Raw genomic sequence first — 13,096 nt, 5'->3', positions numbered from 1 at the left:
GTTCAAGAATTCAACGATTACCTATAGGTATTAGGTACCTACACCTACTTCACAAAGAAAAAAACTGTGGGATGGGATGATGCTGACGGGAACCGGAATTTTCAACTGGAACTGGAACTGGAATCAACCAGAAAATTTTCGGGGAAATAATTTTCAATTTTTTATTCAATTTATACTTTATAGCCTTTACTGAAGTCAAAAAAAAATTGGAATTGGAACCCAAATTCAAATTTGAAATTTTTATTTCTCCAACCATGAACTTGTAACCTTTGAATAAATTTTGTTAAATGGTCCATGAAATTTGAGACAATTGACTGAGACAAATATTGCCCTTTTCTCTCATTGATTCATTTTTTTTATTTTAAAAAATTGATTATTGAATCATTGACAATGCATTATATTGCATAAATACCTACGAGACATGCGGAAAAAACAAAAGTATCAACGAATTTCTCATTTTTCACATTCTGAACTTCGTCTGAATGGATCTGAAGAGTCCTTGAAGGAGACAACTAATTATATTTTGTTTGTATTTATTTTTGAAAAAATGATCAGTATTTTTTTTAAATTTCAAGAAATTGTCTCAAAAAGGTTCATCTCCGCAGGTTTGTTATTGTTACACTACACCTGTTGAAAAAATGATACCAAGTCATGTACATACGCGTATTTTTGAAAATTCAAAATTTCATTCAAAATTTTTTTTTAAACCAAGAAAAACATATTTTAAAAATTTTAATGTTATAATCTAGGTAGGTAGTTGTTTACTGTTTACGAGCATTTCCTTATTAGTTATTATGAATGAAAATGCTGAACTCTGGTGAGCGTTTTGGTGAAAATTTATAAATTTCATAAATTTCCATGAAAATGAAAATTTAAAAATTTGAAACTTTCCGGAAAATTTCCAGAAAATTTTCAAGAAATTTAGTTTCCATTGAAAATTTCTCATCATCTCTAGTCTAGTTCAGTTTCAGTTTCAGTTTACTTTCTCCATTTCAGTTCAAGTTTTCAATTTCATTTTTCAACCAGTTGTCAAGGGATTGGTGTCTACAAACTGGAGACACCATCCTAACTCGACATACCTACCAACTACTACACGTAACCGAAACGAATCGAATCTATTCAGTACAAGGTTACTGGAATAGCAAGCACCGTTGCACGAGACAATGGTTCAACCAGTTCGCCATCAATAATGGTTGATAAAACAACTCGTAAGCTTTTATTAGCCTAGAAATTGATGGTATTCTATATGATCGCGTAACATCAACCATTATTTCTTGAGCAGTTTTATGTCTGAAATCGATTAAAATAACGTAATTCTAATTAAAAAATCGCATTATTGAACTTCTATAATTAAAATAAACCGGTTGCACAGTGCACATTAGGATTGCATCAGCCTATAATCATCCCCTGAAATGGCACGAGGTAATGGAACCGGTGCTCAGGCTCAGCCTCAGCCAACGCCAGCCCAATGGATTGAAATTGATAGAGCTTACCTTACCCCCAACTTTACAGTAAGACAGTTCCAGAGCCATGAACTTTTAAAAGGTAGTAATAACTTTAAAGATTGGGATAACATGGTGAGCTTGGAGCTGCGAGCCGCAAACCTGTACCCATTTATTGAATCACAATGTGGCATGACGATTAATATATCCCCATCTAGGAGAGTAATGTGCGATGCTCAGGTAGTGCAATACCTACGTGCATCAGTAATTTTTCCAATTAGTAAGAGAATTAACCATATACTAAATGCCTATGATACTTACGAAGAATTGAAGAAACTATTTTCCCAGAACGATTTCCACGATTACGTTGATTTACATAATAGAATGAATTACCTGAAGTATAGAATTACTTACAACGTAGATCGATTCATCGCCGATTTCGATCGTCTCATAGAAGATTTTAGATCTATCGGTACTAACTTCCCTGAGAAGTATGTTTGCTCTCTGTTCCTTAGTAAAATTGAGGGATGTAAGGAGCCGCGATCTCCGTTCTTCTCATTTTATTCAACGATCACATCATTACCTAGTGACATCGCTACTCTTGACTATATCAAGCAGAAATTCCAAAATACTGCTAAAACTTTATCTGCTTCCTTGCCAAATAAAAGCATCACGAACACGAATTCATCATCAGCCAAACGTAAACAAGAAGACCTGAAACCGGAGGAGAATACTGTGTCTGTGAAACGAGCTAAATCCATACCTGAGAAAAATTCTATCAATAGTACCGCCAATGGCAAGCCATCAAAACCCCTACACGAAAAATATACACCAACCCAGCTGGAGCAGCTCGCTAAAATGTCCAAGGAGGAGAAAAAGAACGTACAGTGTCGGAAGTGTAGTGATTACTTCCACACTCACACTGAATGCCCCAACCCTGGACGCTTGTGCTTCAAGTGTTATACTTACGGTCATGAAAAATCAGCTTGCAAACTTAATAAAGGTGAGTTGCGAATACCAGCTGATTTATTTACCACAAATTTGCGTATATATGTTGATACTTGCTCAAACTCCCACTTAACAGGGAATAAAAATGTCTTGCTCGAATATGTTACTTATGAAAAACCTGTTAAAGTAAACTCTATGGGAGGAAGTATTTTGGCTATTGGTGAAGGAACTTTACCTATTTTAGTCACTTTTGGTAAAAATAAAACGATAATTTACTTACCTGGTGTACAATTGGTATTTGGTACCTGACTCGAAGGATACTATTATCAGTGTTTCCAAATTTAATACCAAATATAAATCTTCGTTAATCGCTAATCCGAAATCTGGCTATCTATTGTGTCGTAAATTTAATCGTAAAATCGCCAGTATTACTGAATTAAATGGAATGTATTGCATGAATGTAAAAACTGTTGATTGTGATAATATTACCTTGTTTGAATCGTCTGATCCTAATCAACAATTCGTTGATGAAGGATTATTTGTCATGTTAACGGAATCTGAAACGAATCAAACTGATTCTAATCAGATACCCAAACTGAAACCGAAACGTAAACGTCAAAAGTTATCACCAGCTAAGCGATTGCTGTTGGAACAGGAGGGGGAGCTGTGGCACCGCCGTATGGGTCACATCTCACCTCCTATTGTAAATAAATTGAAAAACGTAACCGTAGGTGTGCAAGATCTAATTACTCCCATGCGCTTATCAACTTGTGAGGTTTGCTCAGAAGCAAAACTTCATAAGAAAACTTTCGATAAGGATCGTGATAGAGCTACTCGGCCCTGTCAAATTATACACGTTGACCTTATGGGTCCCATTACTCCTGTTACCTTCGAAAAACTAAACGCTTATATCATGTGTGTAGTTGATGATTACACAAGATTCCTTCAAGTTTTCGTTATCAAATCGAAATCCGCTTCGGATGTCTGCCCATGCTTGAATGAAGCTTTTCGTTTTCTTCAAGCTTGCTTCCCTGGCCCTGGCCAATTCGATATTCTTCGCTGTGATAACGGCACTGAATTTTGTAATGAACAAGTTGACCAAATTCTTGATAAATATGGCTTAAGGCGCGAGCCGTCTGAAGCATATTGTCACGAACACAACGGCCTTGTTGAACGCCTAAATCGTACCTTACAGGAGCGCGCACGCGCGCTTTTATTTGAAGCTGGTTTTCCAGCCAACTTGTGGGGTCTCGCTGTACACGCAGCCTGCTATATTTATAACAGGACACCACACTCGAGTATCGATTTTTTAACACCTTTTGAAATGTTGTACAGCAAACCGCCTGACGTTTCTACTCTTGTGGTGTTTGGCTCATATGCGCAAGCCTTGGATGAGCAGATACCTAAAGGGAAGAAATTTCAAAAGAGATCTAATAAGCTCTATGTTGTGGGCTATACGAAAACAGGTTACACCTTATTCGATCCCACTACAAAGAAAACTATGGATCTTTGCAATTTAAAGATAGACGAAAATAAGTTGTACAAAACTGACTTTCAATCTGATAAAAATGAATCATTTAAACTCGTTGAAGTCGACCCTTCTTCTGTTACTTCAACCCAAACTCCCTCTATTGTAACCCCACCTCAACCTGATTGCTTACCTTCGAACACGGACTCGCACCTCGAATCCAAATCAGACTCTGACCCTGAAAATGAACAAGTTGAAATTGAACTTGACTGTGACTGGGATGAAAGTTCACCTATTCAGGTCAATAAAACGTACATTGAGTCGTTCAAGGACATCAAGTCTCCGGAAAACCCTATGACTTATAGCCTTGCAACGTCATCTGAAAATATTCGTGAATGGGGTCCTGCTATTGAGAATGAACTTAGTATCATGAACGATAGAGGAACCTGGACTCTCGTACCTCGGGAAAATTCCATGGTGGTCATACCAACCAAATGGGATTTTACCACGAAATCTGACGGTAGAAAGAAAGCCAGAATTGTTGCCGTAGGATGCCGCGATCCGGAGAAATATACTTCAAAGGACACAGCCTCTCCTACTCCCAAAACGTGTAGTGTACGATGGCTTTTCGCAGCTATTGTCACTCATTCCTGGAAAAGTATTCAATATGACGTGAAAAATGCGTTTCTTTATGCCGATCTTGATAGGGTTAAATATATCTCATTACCCCAAGGAGCTAAAGGTGACAGAAAAAAATTCGTTGGAAAAGTAAACCGTGCTTTGTACGGTTTCCCAACTGCCCCTAAATGTTGGAACGAATTATTAAATCAATTCTTACTCTCACTGGGTTTCATTCGAAGCGAACGTGACCCATGTGTGTATTTCAAACTTGTTAATGGTAAAATCGTAATTATTATTGTACACATTGACGATATGGTTATTACCGGTGACGATGTTACTGGAATCGAATCTGTGTGCAATAATATTAAAAATCGTTTCGAAATTAAGGACTTGGGATTACCCCAAAAATTTCTTGGTTTTCAGTTAGAATGGAATGACAATGGTAAACAATTGTTATTACATCAAACCCAATACGTAAATGAAGTTCTCGAAGTGTTTGGTTTCAAACCAGGTCCCTCGGCAATAACGCCTATGGTACCCATTTGCGACCATAAACACTTGAAAACGAATCCTGAAAATGATAATTTTTGTTCTTTCAAACAGGCGATAGGCGCTTTACAGTACTTATCAACTCAAACACGTCCTGATATCACCTTTGCTGTAAATTTTCTAGCTAGAGCTCAAACCTTACCTCAATCGATTCACTGGCATCTTCTTAATAAATTATTTCTTTATTTGAACAGCACTCGAACCACCGGCTTGAAGTATCTTCGTAGTTCAGACAGCAACTCTTCGGATAAGCTGGATGCCTATGTCGATTCTGACTATGCGGGTGACCCACGTACTCGTAAATCCACTACAGGTTTCATAATTCGTTATTTTAATAATGTAATTCATTGGGGCTCTCGGTTGCAATCCGTTCGCGCGGAAAGCTCCGGTGAGGCCGAATTTGTTGCAATTTGTGAAGCGAGTAAAGAAATTCTTTTCCTAGCTCGCCTAATTGAAGAAACGTTGGGTAAAATGCAATATCCTATATGTGTTTATGAAGACAACTCTGCGGCCATAAGCATCTCTTATGACACAACGAGTAACAGTCGAATTAAACATGTAGAATTAAAATACCTAAAGAAACGTGAGTATATTCGCAAGAATATATTAAAAATCGTAAAAATCGACACGAAAACGCAACTGGCAGACTGTCTTACCAAAGCACTGCCTGAAGAACTCTTCTGTTCTTTTAAAAATAAAATCGTATCTTGTAAAACGTAGCTGAGGTTGTCCTATCGATGACCAAGAAGCAAATGGCAAATTAAATCGTATAATCGTAGAATGCATTCAAAAACATGTAAATCGTAACTCGTAAACTTATCCCCATGCGCAAATCTTACTTGTTGCAGGAGGATAGCCAAGAAATCGAAATCGTTGAACCGTAATGAACTCGAGACGTCGAGATAGTCTATTACTCGTATATTTTACTCTTTAGTTTATGATTATTATTCTCTACGTGAGAAATTATACTTATCTGCATGAAATCGATAGAATACTTCTACATATATACTCCTTTAACCTTAGAAATACTTACTCTACGTTATCACTAGAATAGCATAGCATTTATGATGAAATTGAAATGTCCTAAACTTTATGCAAAATAAAGGGATCATAGACCTGCTATGATTTATGAATCGTTCATGTTTATTTACTCGAATGACGAACTATTCTTCGGATGATGTTCTCTTCACTTGTTCACCTCGCTAAAACGTTGAAAATTGTTGAAAATCGTCTGTAAAACTATTCTTCGGATTGAGTTTGTACTTCGTTGATAACTGGAGAGAAATGCTGCGTTGTGAAATAGATCCTCGGACTGATTCTACAATGCGACGTTTTCTCTAGTTGGTAGCTCTGGGAGGGGGTGTCAAGGGATTGGTGTCTACAAACTGGAGACACCATCCTAACTCGACATACCTACCAACTACTACACGTAACCGAAACGAATCGAATCTATTCAGTACAAGGTTACTGGAATAGCAAGCACCGTTGCACGAGACAATGGTTCAACCAGTTCGCCATCAATAATGGTTGATAAAACAACTCGTAAGCTTTTATTAGCCTAGAAATTGATGGTATTCTATATGATCGCGTAACACCAGTTTCATTCAGTTCAGTTTCATTTCAGTTTCGAGTTTTCCATTCCATGTTCCTGATGTTCCATCACTGAAAAACGAAAAAGTGAAAAGTGAAAAAATTAAAAAATTCAAATTCAAAATTGAATATTGAATCATATTACTCATAGATTCGTTGATAACGAATCATCGAATCGTTACCATTTAGTTACAGCTGGTATTGTTGTGAAAATAGCATTTTCCATGTGTTGCTATTTTTCGCTTGTGTTTTGATTTTGAATTTGAATTGATAATTTTGATATTCGATCATGTTCGCATTGAAATTCCTCAATTAATTTAATTTCTCATCGATCAAATTTGTATTTTCTAGGAATCCAAGGATCAATATTCTAGTTTACATTGTAATGTACCGATATACTTAAAGATGTACTTACGAATATTATTATTTCTCCACATATGTGCGGTATTTTACGTCGTCCAGTGGCCCATCGCAGTGGACAGCTGTAATGAAGCTGTCTGTGCTAGTATAGTTAGTAAATGTTTAATTACTCAAGCTTGTAAATGCGATCTGAAAAACTGCTCGTGTTGTAAAGACTGTTTCAATTGCCTGAACCATCTCTGGAACGAATGCTGCTCTTGCGTTGGTAAGTGAATATATCAAATCACTACTTACTACTCCACTCCTAAGCTGAAAATTTAACATTCGTTTATTTTATTTTTTTGTAGAAATGTGCCCGAAACCCAACGTCACTAAAAGCGGTTTGAGTAAAATGAGCCATGTAGAAGATCTACCCGACCCAATTCCTACTCTATTTCATTCTTTGGTAGTAGAAAACGATGATATGGAAAGATGGTATTCGTTGACATTCCCCATTGATATGAATCCCGTCGCTTACAGACCGGAGATAAAAAAAGATCCAGCTACGATGATGCGTAAGAATTCGTATTTCTACACGTATAAAATATATTACTGATACAATTCGATCTCATATTGTGATTTGATTTAAACAGAAACCAACGAACAAGAGGTCGATCCTACCAAAGATATCGTAACATTTAATTGCTCTGTAGCATTTATGGCTTCGTGCATGCCTTGGAACAAATGCCGAGCCTCGTGTCAGTCCATGGGAGCTAATAGTTATCGCTGGTTTCATGACGGATGTTGCGAGTGCATCGGAGAAAAATGCCCGGATTATGGAATCAACGAGAGCAAGTAATGATAAATTTTTACCTTCGGATTCTCCCATGAAGTTTGTTCAAAAAAACTAAAGCTATTTCTTACTCGTAGGTGTGCTCAGTGCCCATCACCCGTAATCGTTCTACCTGACGCCGAACTGGATTTTGGTGAAGATGAATCGCCCGATGGTTTATAGCGAAACCGTTGACCGTTGATCTGACTACGGTTGTGAAAAACATCACGATTTATTAGTTCGAAATCTAAACCATCTCGTTTTACTCGTACCTGCGTATCCGTTTATTCCAATTTTGAGAAACATGAGTATTATTTTACGTATTTTTTATATTATTTTGTTCGGATCGGATCTTCTACAGATAAGTATCAAGAAGATTCGAGATTTTGTATAGTGATTATCATCGAACGGTTTTTGGTTCCGTTTTGGATTTTATTATTAATTGTGCCATAATTTCATTTGTCTACTTAGGGGAAAATTTTATCAAAATAATGTGCCTTATTTTTTAATGTGAAATTTCATCTTTTTCGCGTGAAATTTTCATGCTATCTACTCGTATGTTGTCTTCCATTTTGTGATAGATCTTCGATTAGTATTTTTAATGATTCCACTTACAATTTTGCTCTTTTTATTTTTGGTTGATCGTTAACTTGTTTCTTTCGTGTTTTCTCAGCTTACCAGTATTTTTCATTCTTATTTTTCTCATGTGGTTTATTGAATTTGATTATTTTATGTGTAAGTAGTGTGCCATGACTATCTTTGTACGTTCTCATTTTGTAGATGTTGATTTAAGTATATCATTTTTGGTATAGTAAACATACACGTTGGAAAATGTTATTAGTTGCTTTTTGATTGTTTTCATCGATGATTATTGCTAAAAAAAAAAGAACTCTACGATAGCTTGAAAAGAAAAATCGCTCCCCAAGTTGAGGAATAATACAACTAGGACAGTTTTGAATATCTTTATTAGAAAAATACAATCGTTTAGCTCATCTAATTACTTGTCTTATTTCAATAATTCAAAAGCAATCAACATTTTAAGAAAATTCTCCTTATAGTAATATTACAATAATTTCAAATTCAAAGGAACGTATCAGAAAATACTCTGAAATCTAACAGTTAGTTGACAGGTGAAAATTAGAAAACCCATCAGAAAAATATAACAATATTCTCAATAACAATAACTTCAAATGCGCTTAATCTAACAATAACAATCTAAGTACTAACTGGAAAAACAAACATTGAAGAGAAAAATTCCCTGGTAGATAATAATAGTTCCGAAGGAACTAAAACATATTCTTAACTATATAATATTGTAAAAAGTATAAAAAAGAAACTTCGTCAGAACGAAATTAAGTATTTCAAAAATGAAAATACTTCAATCACAACGAATAGATAGATTTTCTTTTTCGACCGCGGCTGTTGTTCTTTGGAGGAGAGTTGAGAGACGTCGACAAAATTTCTTCTTTCTCGATAACTTTAGTGGAAATGATGGAAGCAGTGCTTATAACCTAAATGTTCACATTAACAAATTCATTGTTTTTCAGAAAATACAAATATCGGATTATTACGCCAATCATAAACAAAGTGCTTTACGTTAAAATTTTGTCTGCAAGAACTCGAACTATCACGTACCACAGACGCATTCTGCGACGAAGAAATCATTTGATAGTTTTCATTTTTTGGTAGGACTGGACCGTCGGTCTGAGTTGCATACGCCTTCAACGTTGCTAAAAACGTTTTCTTAGCGTCCAATTTGGCGTCCGATGAGTTCAATTCTTTCGTCAAAAGCTTGTCATCAACTTTTGGAACTTCCACCTGTGGCTGTAACTGAACAACACGTAGATGAAAGAACAAATTAGCTTAGAAATTTATGTGAACTTAATTCGTTATCGATAATGGTGTTACTTTTGGCTCGGTCGATTTGAGAAGCGCGTTGTTCAATTCGTGTGTTAGTTTATCGATCTTTGTCTTGGAAGTAGATTTCTCTGCGGCTAACGACTGATTGAGATTAGTAACTTTCTTTTTCAAATTAGCTTCGGTTGTTTTCCGACGAGTTATCTCGAGAGCCAAATCTTTGTTTCGAGCTCGTTCGCAATCTAACTCTCTGGTCAAGGCATTGATTGAGGTCTGTAAAATATATAAAAGAACAAGGTAGAAGTGAGATCAAAAAAAAGAAAGCACTACTTTCATACAGGAATTATTGGTATCTCCTCACCTGTAGCGTTTTTTTATCATTCTCTAAAGTTTCAAGTTGTTTCTTCGTTTCAAGCTTGTACGCGTCGAACTTCGATTCGAGTTTATCCATTTGTACCATTTTCTTAAGCGATGTCTTCATAGTTTCCATTTCTGTCTTCGTAGCTTCCATTTCTGTACATTTCGACTTTAAATTGCTCATCTGAAAACAATGCAGAAACGACAGATTGAAGATGTTCGTTCAACTTTGTTTCAAGCAGAGAAGCAATTTAAGATAAATGATGATGATCTTACCTCCGATTCTCTTCGTTCGTGTAAAGATTGCATTTCTTTCATTAATCGGTCCATATCGGTGACTCCACTGCTTTCGACGGTAACGCTCGGAGTGTTTGACATTTTTGTTGTCTCGTTCATACGTTCTCGGAACAATAATCTTCTTCTAACACTTTCTGTAGTATCGCCTTTACTCATACGAAAAATTGTGCAAGAATAGCAATAACACTTCCTACTTGTAGTCGCAGACTGTTGAAACACACAAGGACAAATCATTACCAGTATCAAAAGCAAAATGCATAGTTCAAAACGTTAGTTACTTTCTGTACTTCAAAATGTCAAAAGATATAAGATGGATTTCGTTAGCAGTGCGGCTGCGGCAACGCAAATTCTCTTTCTCATCAACAAAACAAAATATTCAACCGGCAACCAGTCGTTTTCACTGTTTGCACTTCGTCTCGGAATCCACCAATGAAAAGCTAGTATTTTATTCTGTCGTGAAAATCACGAATGGCATGACAGTATTTTCAGAATAACATTACAATCTAACCAATAGAATTGGTAATAATCATAAACAAAGTTGATATTATGAATATCATATCCAATGGGGATGAAATTTCTGAAGAGTGAACAGTGAAGCATAATGGATGAAGAAAGAAAATAAAAAATAATTATATACAAATTGATAACTATTAATTATTGCAGTTTGCAGTTTTCGCCGTTCTCATTATTCAGTTTTTTTTCTTCCTTCAAAATCAACTTCAGGAGTAGTTTAGGAAAGATAACGAAATACTAAAATTATTACTGTGTAGGTTACGATGGAAGTACCCCTCGCCTACCTGTTGTACATTATATTGAGTTTGAAAAAATTCCATGATTTTCTGTAGAAATTTTCTATTGCCAGCTTATTGCCACTATAAAGGAAGCTTAAGGGTTTTTTTGAGATTCTGACATGAGTCTAATCTAGAAATTAAAGAGGCAGAGGCGCATGAATTTTAGAAAATCCGATTTTTTAAATTTTCACCATGGATTTTCAGTCTAGTATAACTTTTTGAGACGAACAAAAAAAAAGGTTCTCTGAAAAAATGTCCTATCTGTGAAACTGAAAGTGCTACAAAGCAACGCAACCATATTTTGCGAATAATAGAGTAAATTTTTTAATTTTTTGTCGTAGTCGTAAATTTTTCAAAAATTGAATTTTTGTCAATTTTGAAGGAAGATTCTTGTGTAACTTTTCAAGTCGAATAAAAGGGTTGAAAGAGCTATGTAGTAGATAGACACAGTTTGTAGCAAGTTTATAGAAATTTTCAGACGTTCTTGAAAATTGATTTGTCTATAGCCCACTTTCCTCCAGCAGATGTTTTTTGATCAGGGGCGAAACTTGAGCTCTTTTTCAGGGGGGGAGGGGTAGTCAACCAAAAATTTTCTGGCTGGTATGAGAAAAATGCCAATTGATATAATACTTGTATGTAGATAATTAGGCTATATTCAATAGTCTTTTATGACTTATCAAACATTTTCGTTTTCAATTTTCAATTTTTAGAAGCCTCAAACATGAAATTTTTAGTTTTTTTTTTTTACAAAAGAAACAAATTAGCCCGAGCGTAGCGAGGGCAAAAGCGTTTGAAAATTCGTATTTTGATAGTGAAAGAATTCAATGCTTTTTTATGGGAGGAGGTTGATTGTTTTGGCTTTAAAATTCCAGAATTTGAATGATTTTTAAACAGAAATTTTAGGTTTGAAAAAAAGCAAAAAAGCCCAAACGAAAACGAAGTAATCTCGTAATTTTGTGTTTAGGAGAAGTAAAAACAACAACTTTTTTTTCTATGTAAGGAGTTTATTTTTTGATTTAAACATTTTTTTTTTTTTTTTTGAGTTTGAATAATAGATTACCTTTACCTACATATTAGAAATTTCGATTTTGAAAAAGAAAAACCAACAGCGCTAAGCAAAGCGAGGGTAGAAGTTTTTGAAAATTTATAATTCAAGTAGGTACCAAGTAAATTATTATTTTTATTTTTTTTTACAAGAAGTCAATTTCGTAATTACATTCGACATTTTTAAAAGTTAGATAGGTACCGTCATACCTTTTTGGATTTCAGAGAGGGCCAAAAAAAACTGGAGGAAATGTCGCCCAAACGAGCTGATAATTGGTCACCTGAAGGTTTTTTGAGACGGCGAGTTTATTTCCGACGTCGGCTTTTCACTAAACCCATCTCATTACTCGGAAACTTGGTCAAAATGCACTAAAAATGGTCGAAAAAATGCGACATGTGATAGATAGGCCCTTTTTGTGTGTAAAAGTAGTCATAAGTGCTGTACAAGAGTAAAGTCCAAAAGGTGAATTTTGCGAGTGAACGAATCAGAAAACTCAACGTAAAATACTCGCCGAAGGGAATCCAGCAAAACGGTCGTCACCTATTCGGAATCAGCGTCCCAAAATTAGTCCAAAACAGTATTCTGTCTTTGTTGTGGGACACTCGCTTACTTTCCTCCAGCGTGTCGATCTGTCGTCGGGTTTTTTTTAATCCCGTTTTACGTTTTCATTAATTTTTTTAAGTGCACGTAGGTATAGGTACCTACTAATTTTTACTGGATTTATTCAAAAAACCGTCGTAATCAACATTTTTAAAGGGAAAATGGAAAAAAATGGTTATGCATGTTCTAAACGTTGGCCGAATTTGATGAACAATCTGCAGTCCAAAATCAAATTTTCACCACCAAAAATTCATGTATGTCTTTGGCCTCCTCCAAAACGCAATGTGATGTTTTCACTTTTTGCATTTTGACATTAGGTATAGCTGGTATAGGTAGTTTTTTAAACGAACTCCTCAATCA

General features: G+C 35.5%; 3 protein-coding genes across 5 annotated transcripts; 2 read left to right on the top strand and 1 right to left on the bottom strand.

Annotated features, from left to right (window-relative positions):
- The first annotated feature begins 1,038 nt into the window (after window positions 1-1,038).
- LOC135850042 (uncharacterized) lies at window positions 1,039-6,166 on the top strand. Its single transcript, XM_065370743.1, has 2 exons — window positions 1,039-2,445; window positions 5,877-6,166. Exons 1-2 carry the CDS (start codon window positions 1,413-1,415, stop codon window positions 5,882-5,884), a joined length of 1,041 nt encoding a protein of 346 aa, XP_065226815.1. The 5' UTR covers window positions 1,039-1,412; the 3' UTR covers window positions 5,885-6,166.
- A 705-nt stretch (window positions 6,167-6,871) lies between these two features.
- LOC135850045 (twisted gastrulation protein homolog 1-B-like) lies at window positions 6,872-8,626 on the top strand. Its single transcript, XM_065370748.1, has 4 exons — window positions 6,872-7,243; window positions 7,326-7,532; window positions 7,611-7,812; window positions 7,888-8,626. The coding sequence occupies exons 1-4, from the start codon at window positions 7,024-7,026 to the stop codon at window positions 7,970-7,972; spliced, it is 714 nt and encodes a 237-aa protein (XP_065226820.1). The 5' UTR covers window positions 6,872-7,023; the 3' UTR covers window positions 7,973-8,626.
- A 111-nt stretch (window positions 8,627-8,737) lies between these two features.
- LOC135850043 (cytadherence high molecular weight protein 2-like) lies at window positions 8,738-10,737 on the bottom strand. Of its 3 annotated transcripts, XM_065370746.1 has the most exons (6): window positions 10,579-10,737; window positions 10,280-10,507; window positions 10,008-10,187; window positions 9,698-9,919; window positions 9,386-9,619; window positions 8,738-9,300 (listed from the first exon to the last, which is right to left on the bottom strand). In XM_065370746.1, exons 2-6 carry the CDS (start codon window positions 10,454-10,456, stop codon window positions 9,172-9,174), a joined length of 942 nt encoding a protein of 313 aa, XP_065226818.1. In that variant the 5' UTR covers window positions 10,457-10,507; window positions 10,579-10,737; the 3' UTR covers window positions 8,738-9,171. The 3 variants fall into 3 exon arrangements, with proteins under 3 accessions (XP_065226818.1, XP_065226817.1, XP_065226816.1); XM_065370745.1 differs by having other exon boundaries at window positions 9,425-9,619; window positions 10,280-10,680; XM_065370744.1 differs by having other exon boundaries at window positions 10,280-10,677.
- Window positions 10,738-13,096: the final 2,359 nt, after the last annotated feature.

Source organism: Planococcus citri, chromosome 1 (assembly GCF_950023065.1).
Source record: "Planococcus citri chromosome 1, ihPlaCitr1.1, whole genome shotgun sequence".
NCBI classification, from domain to species: Eukaryota; Metazoa; Arthropoda; class Insecta; order Hemiptera; family Pseudococcidae; genus Planococcus; species Planococcus citri.
This window is presented reverse-complemented; position numbering and strand designations above follow the sequence as displayed.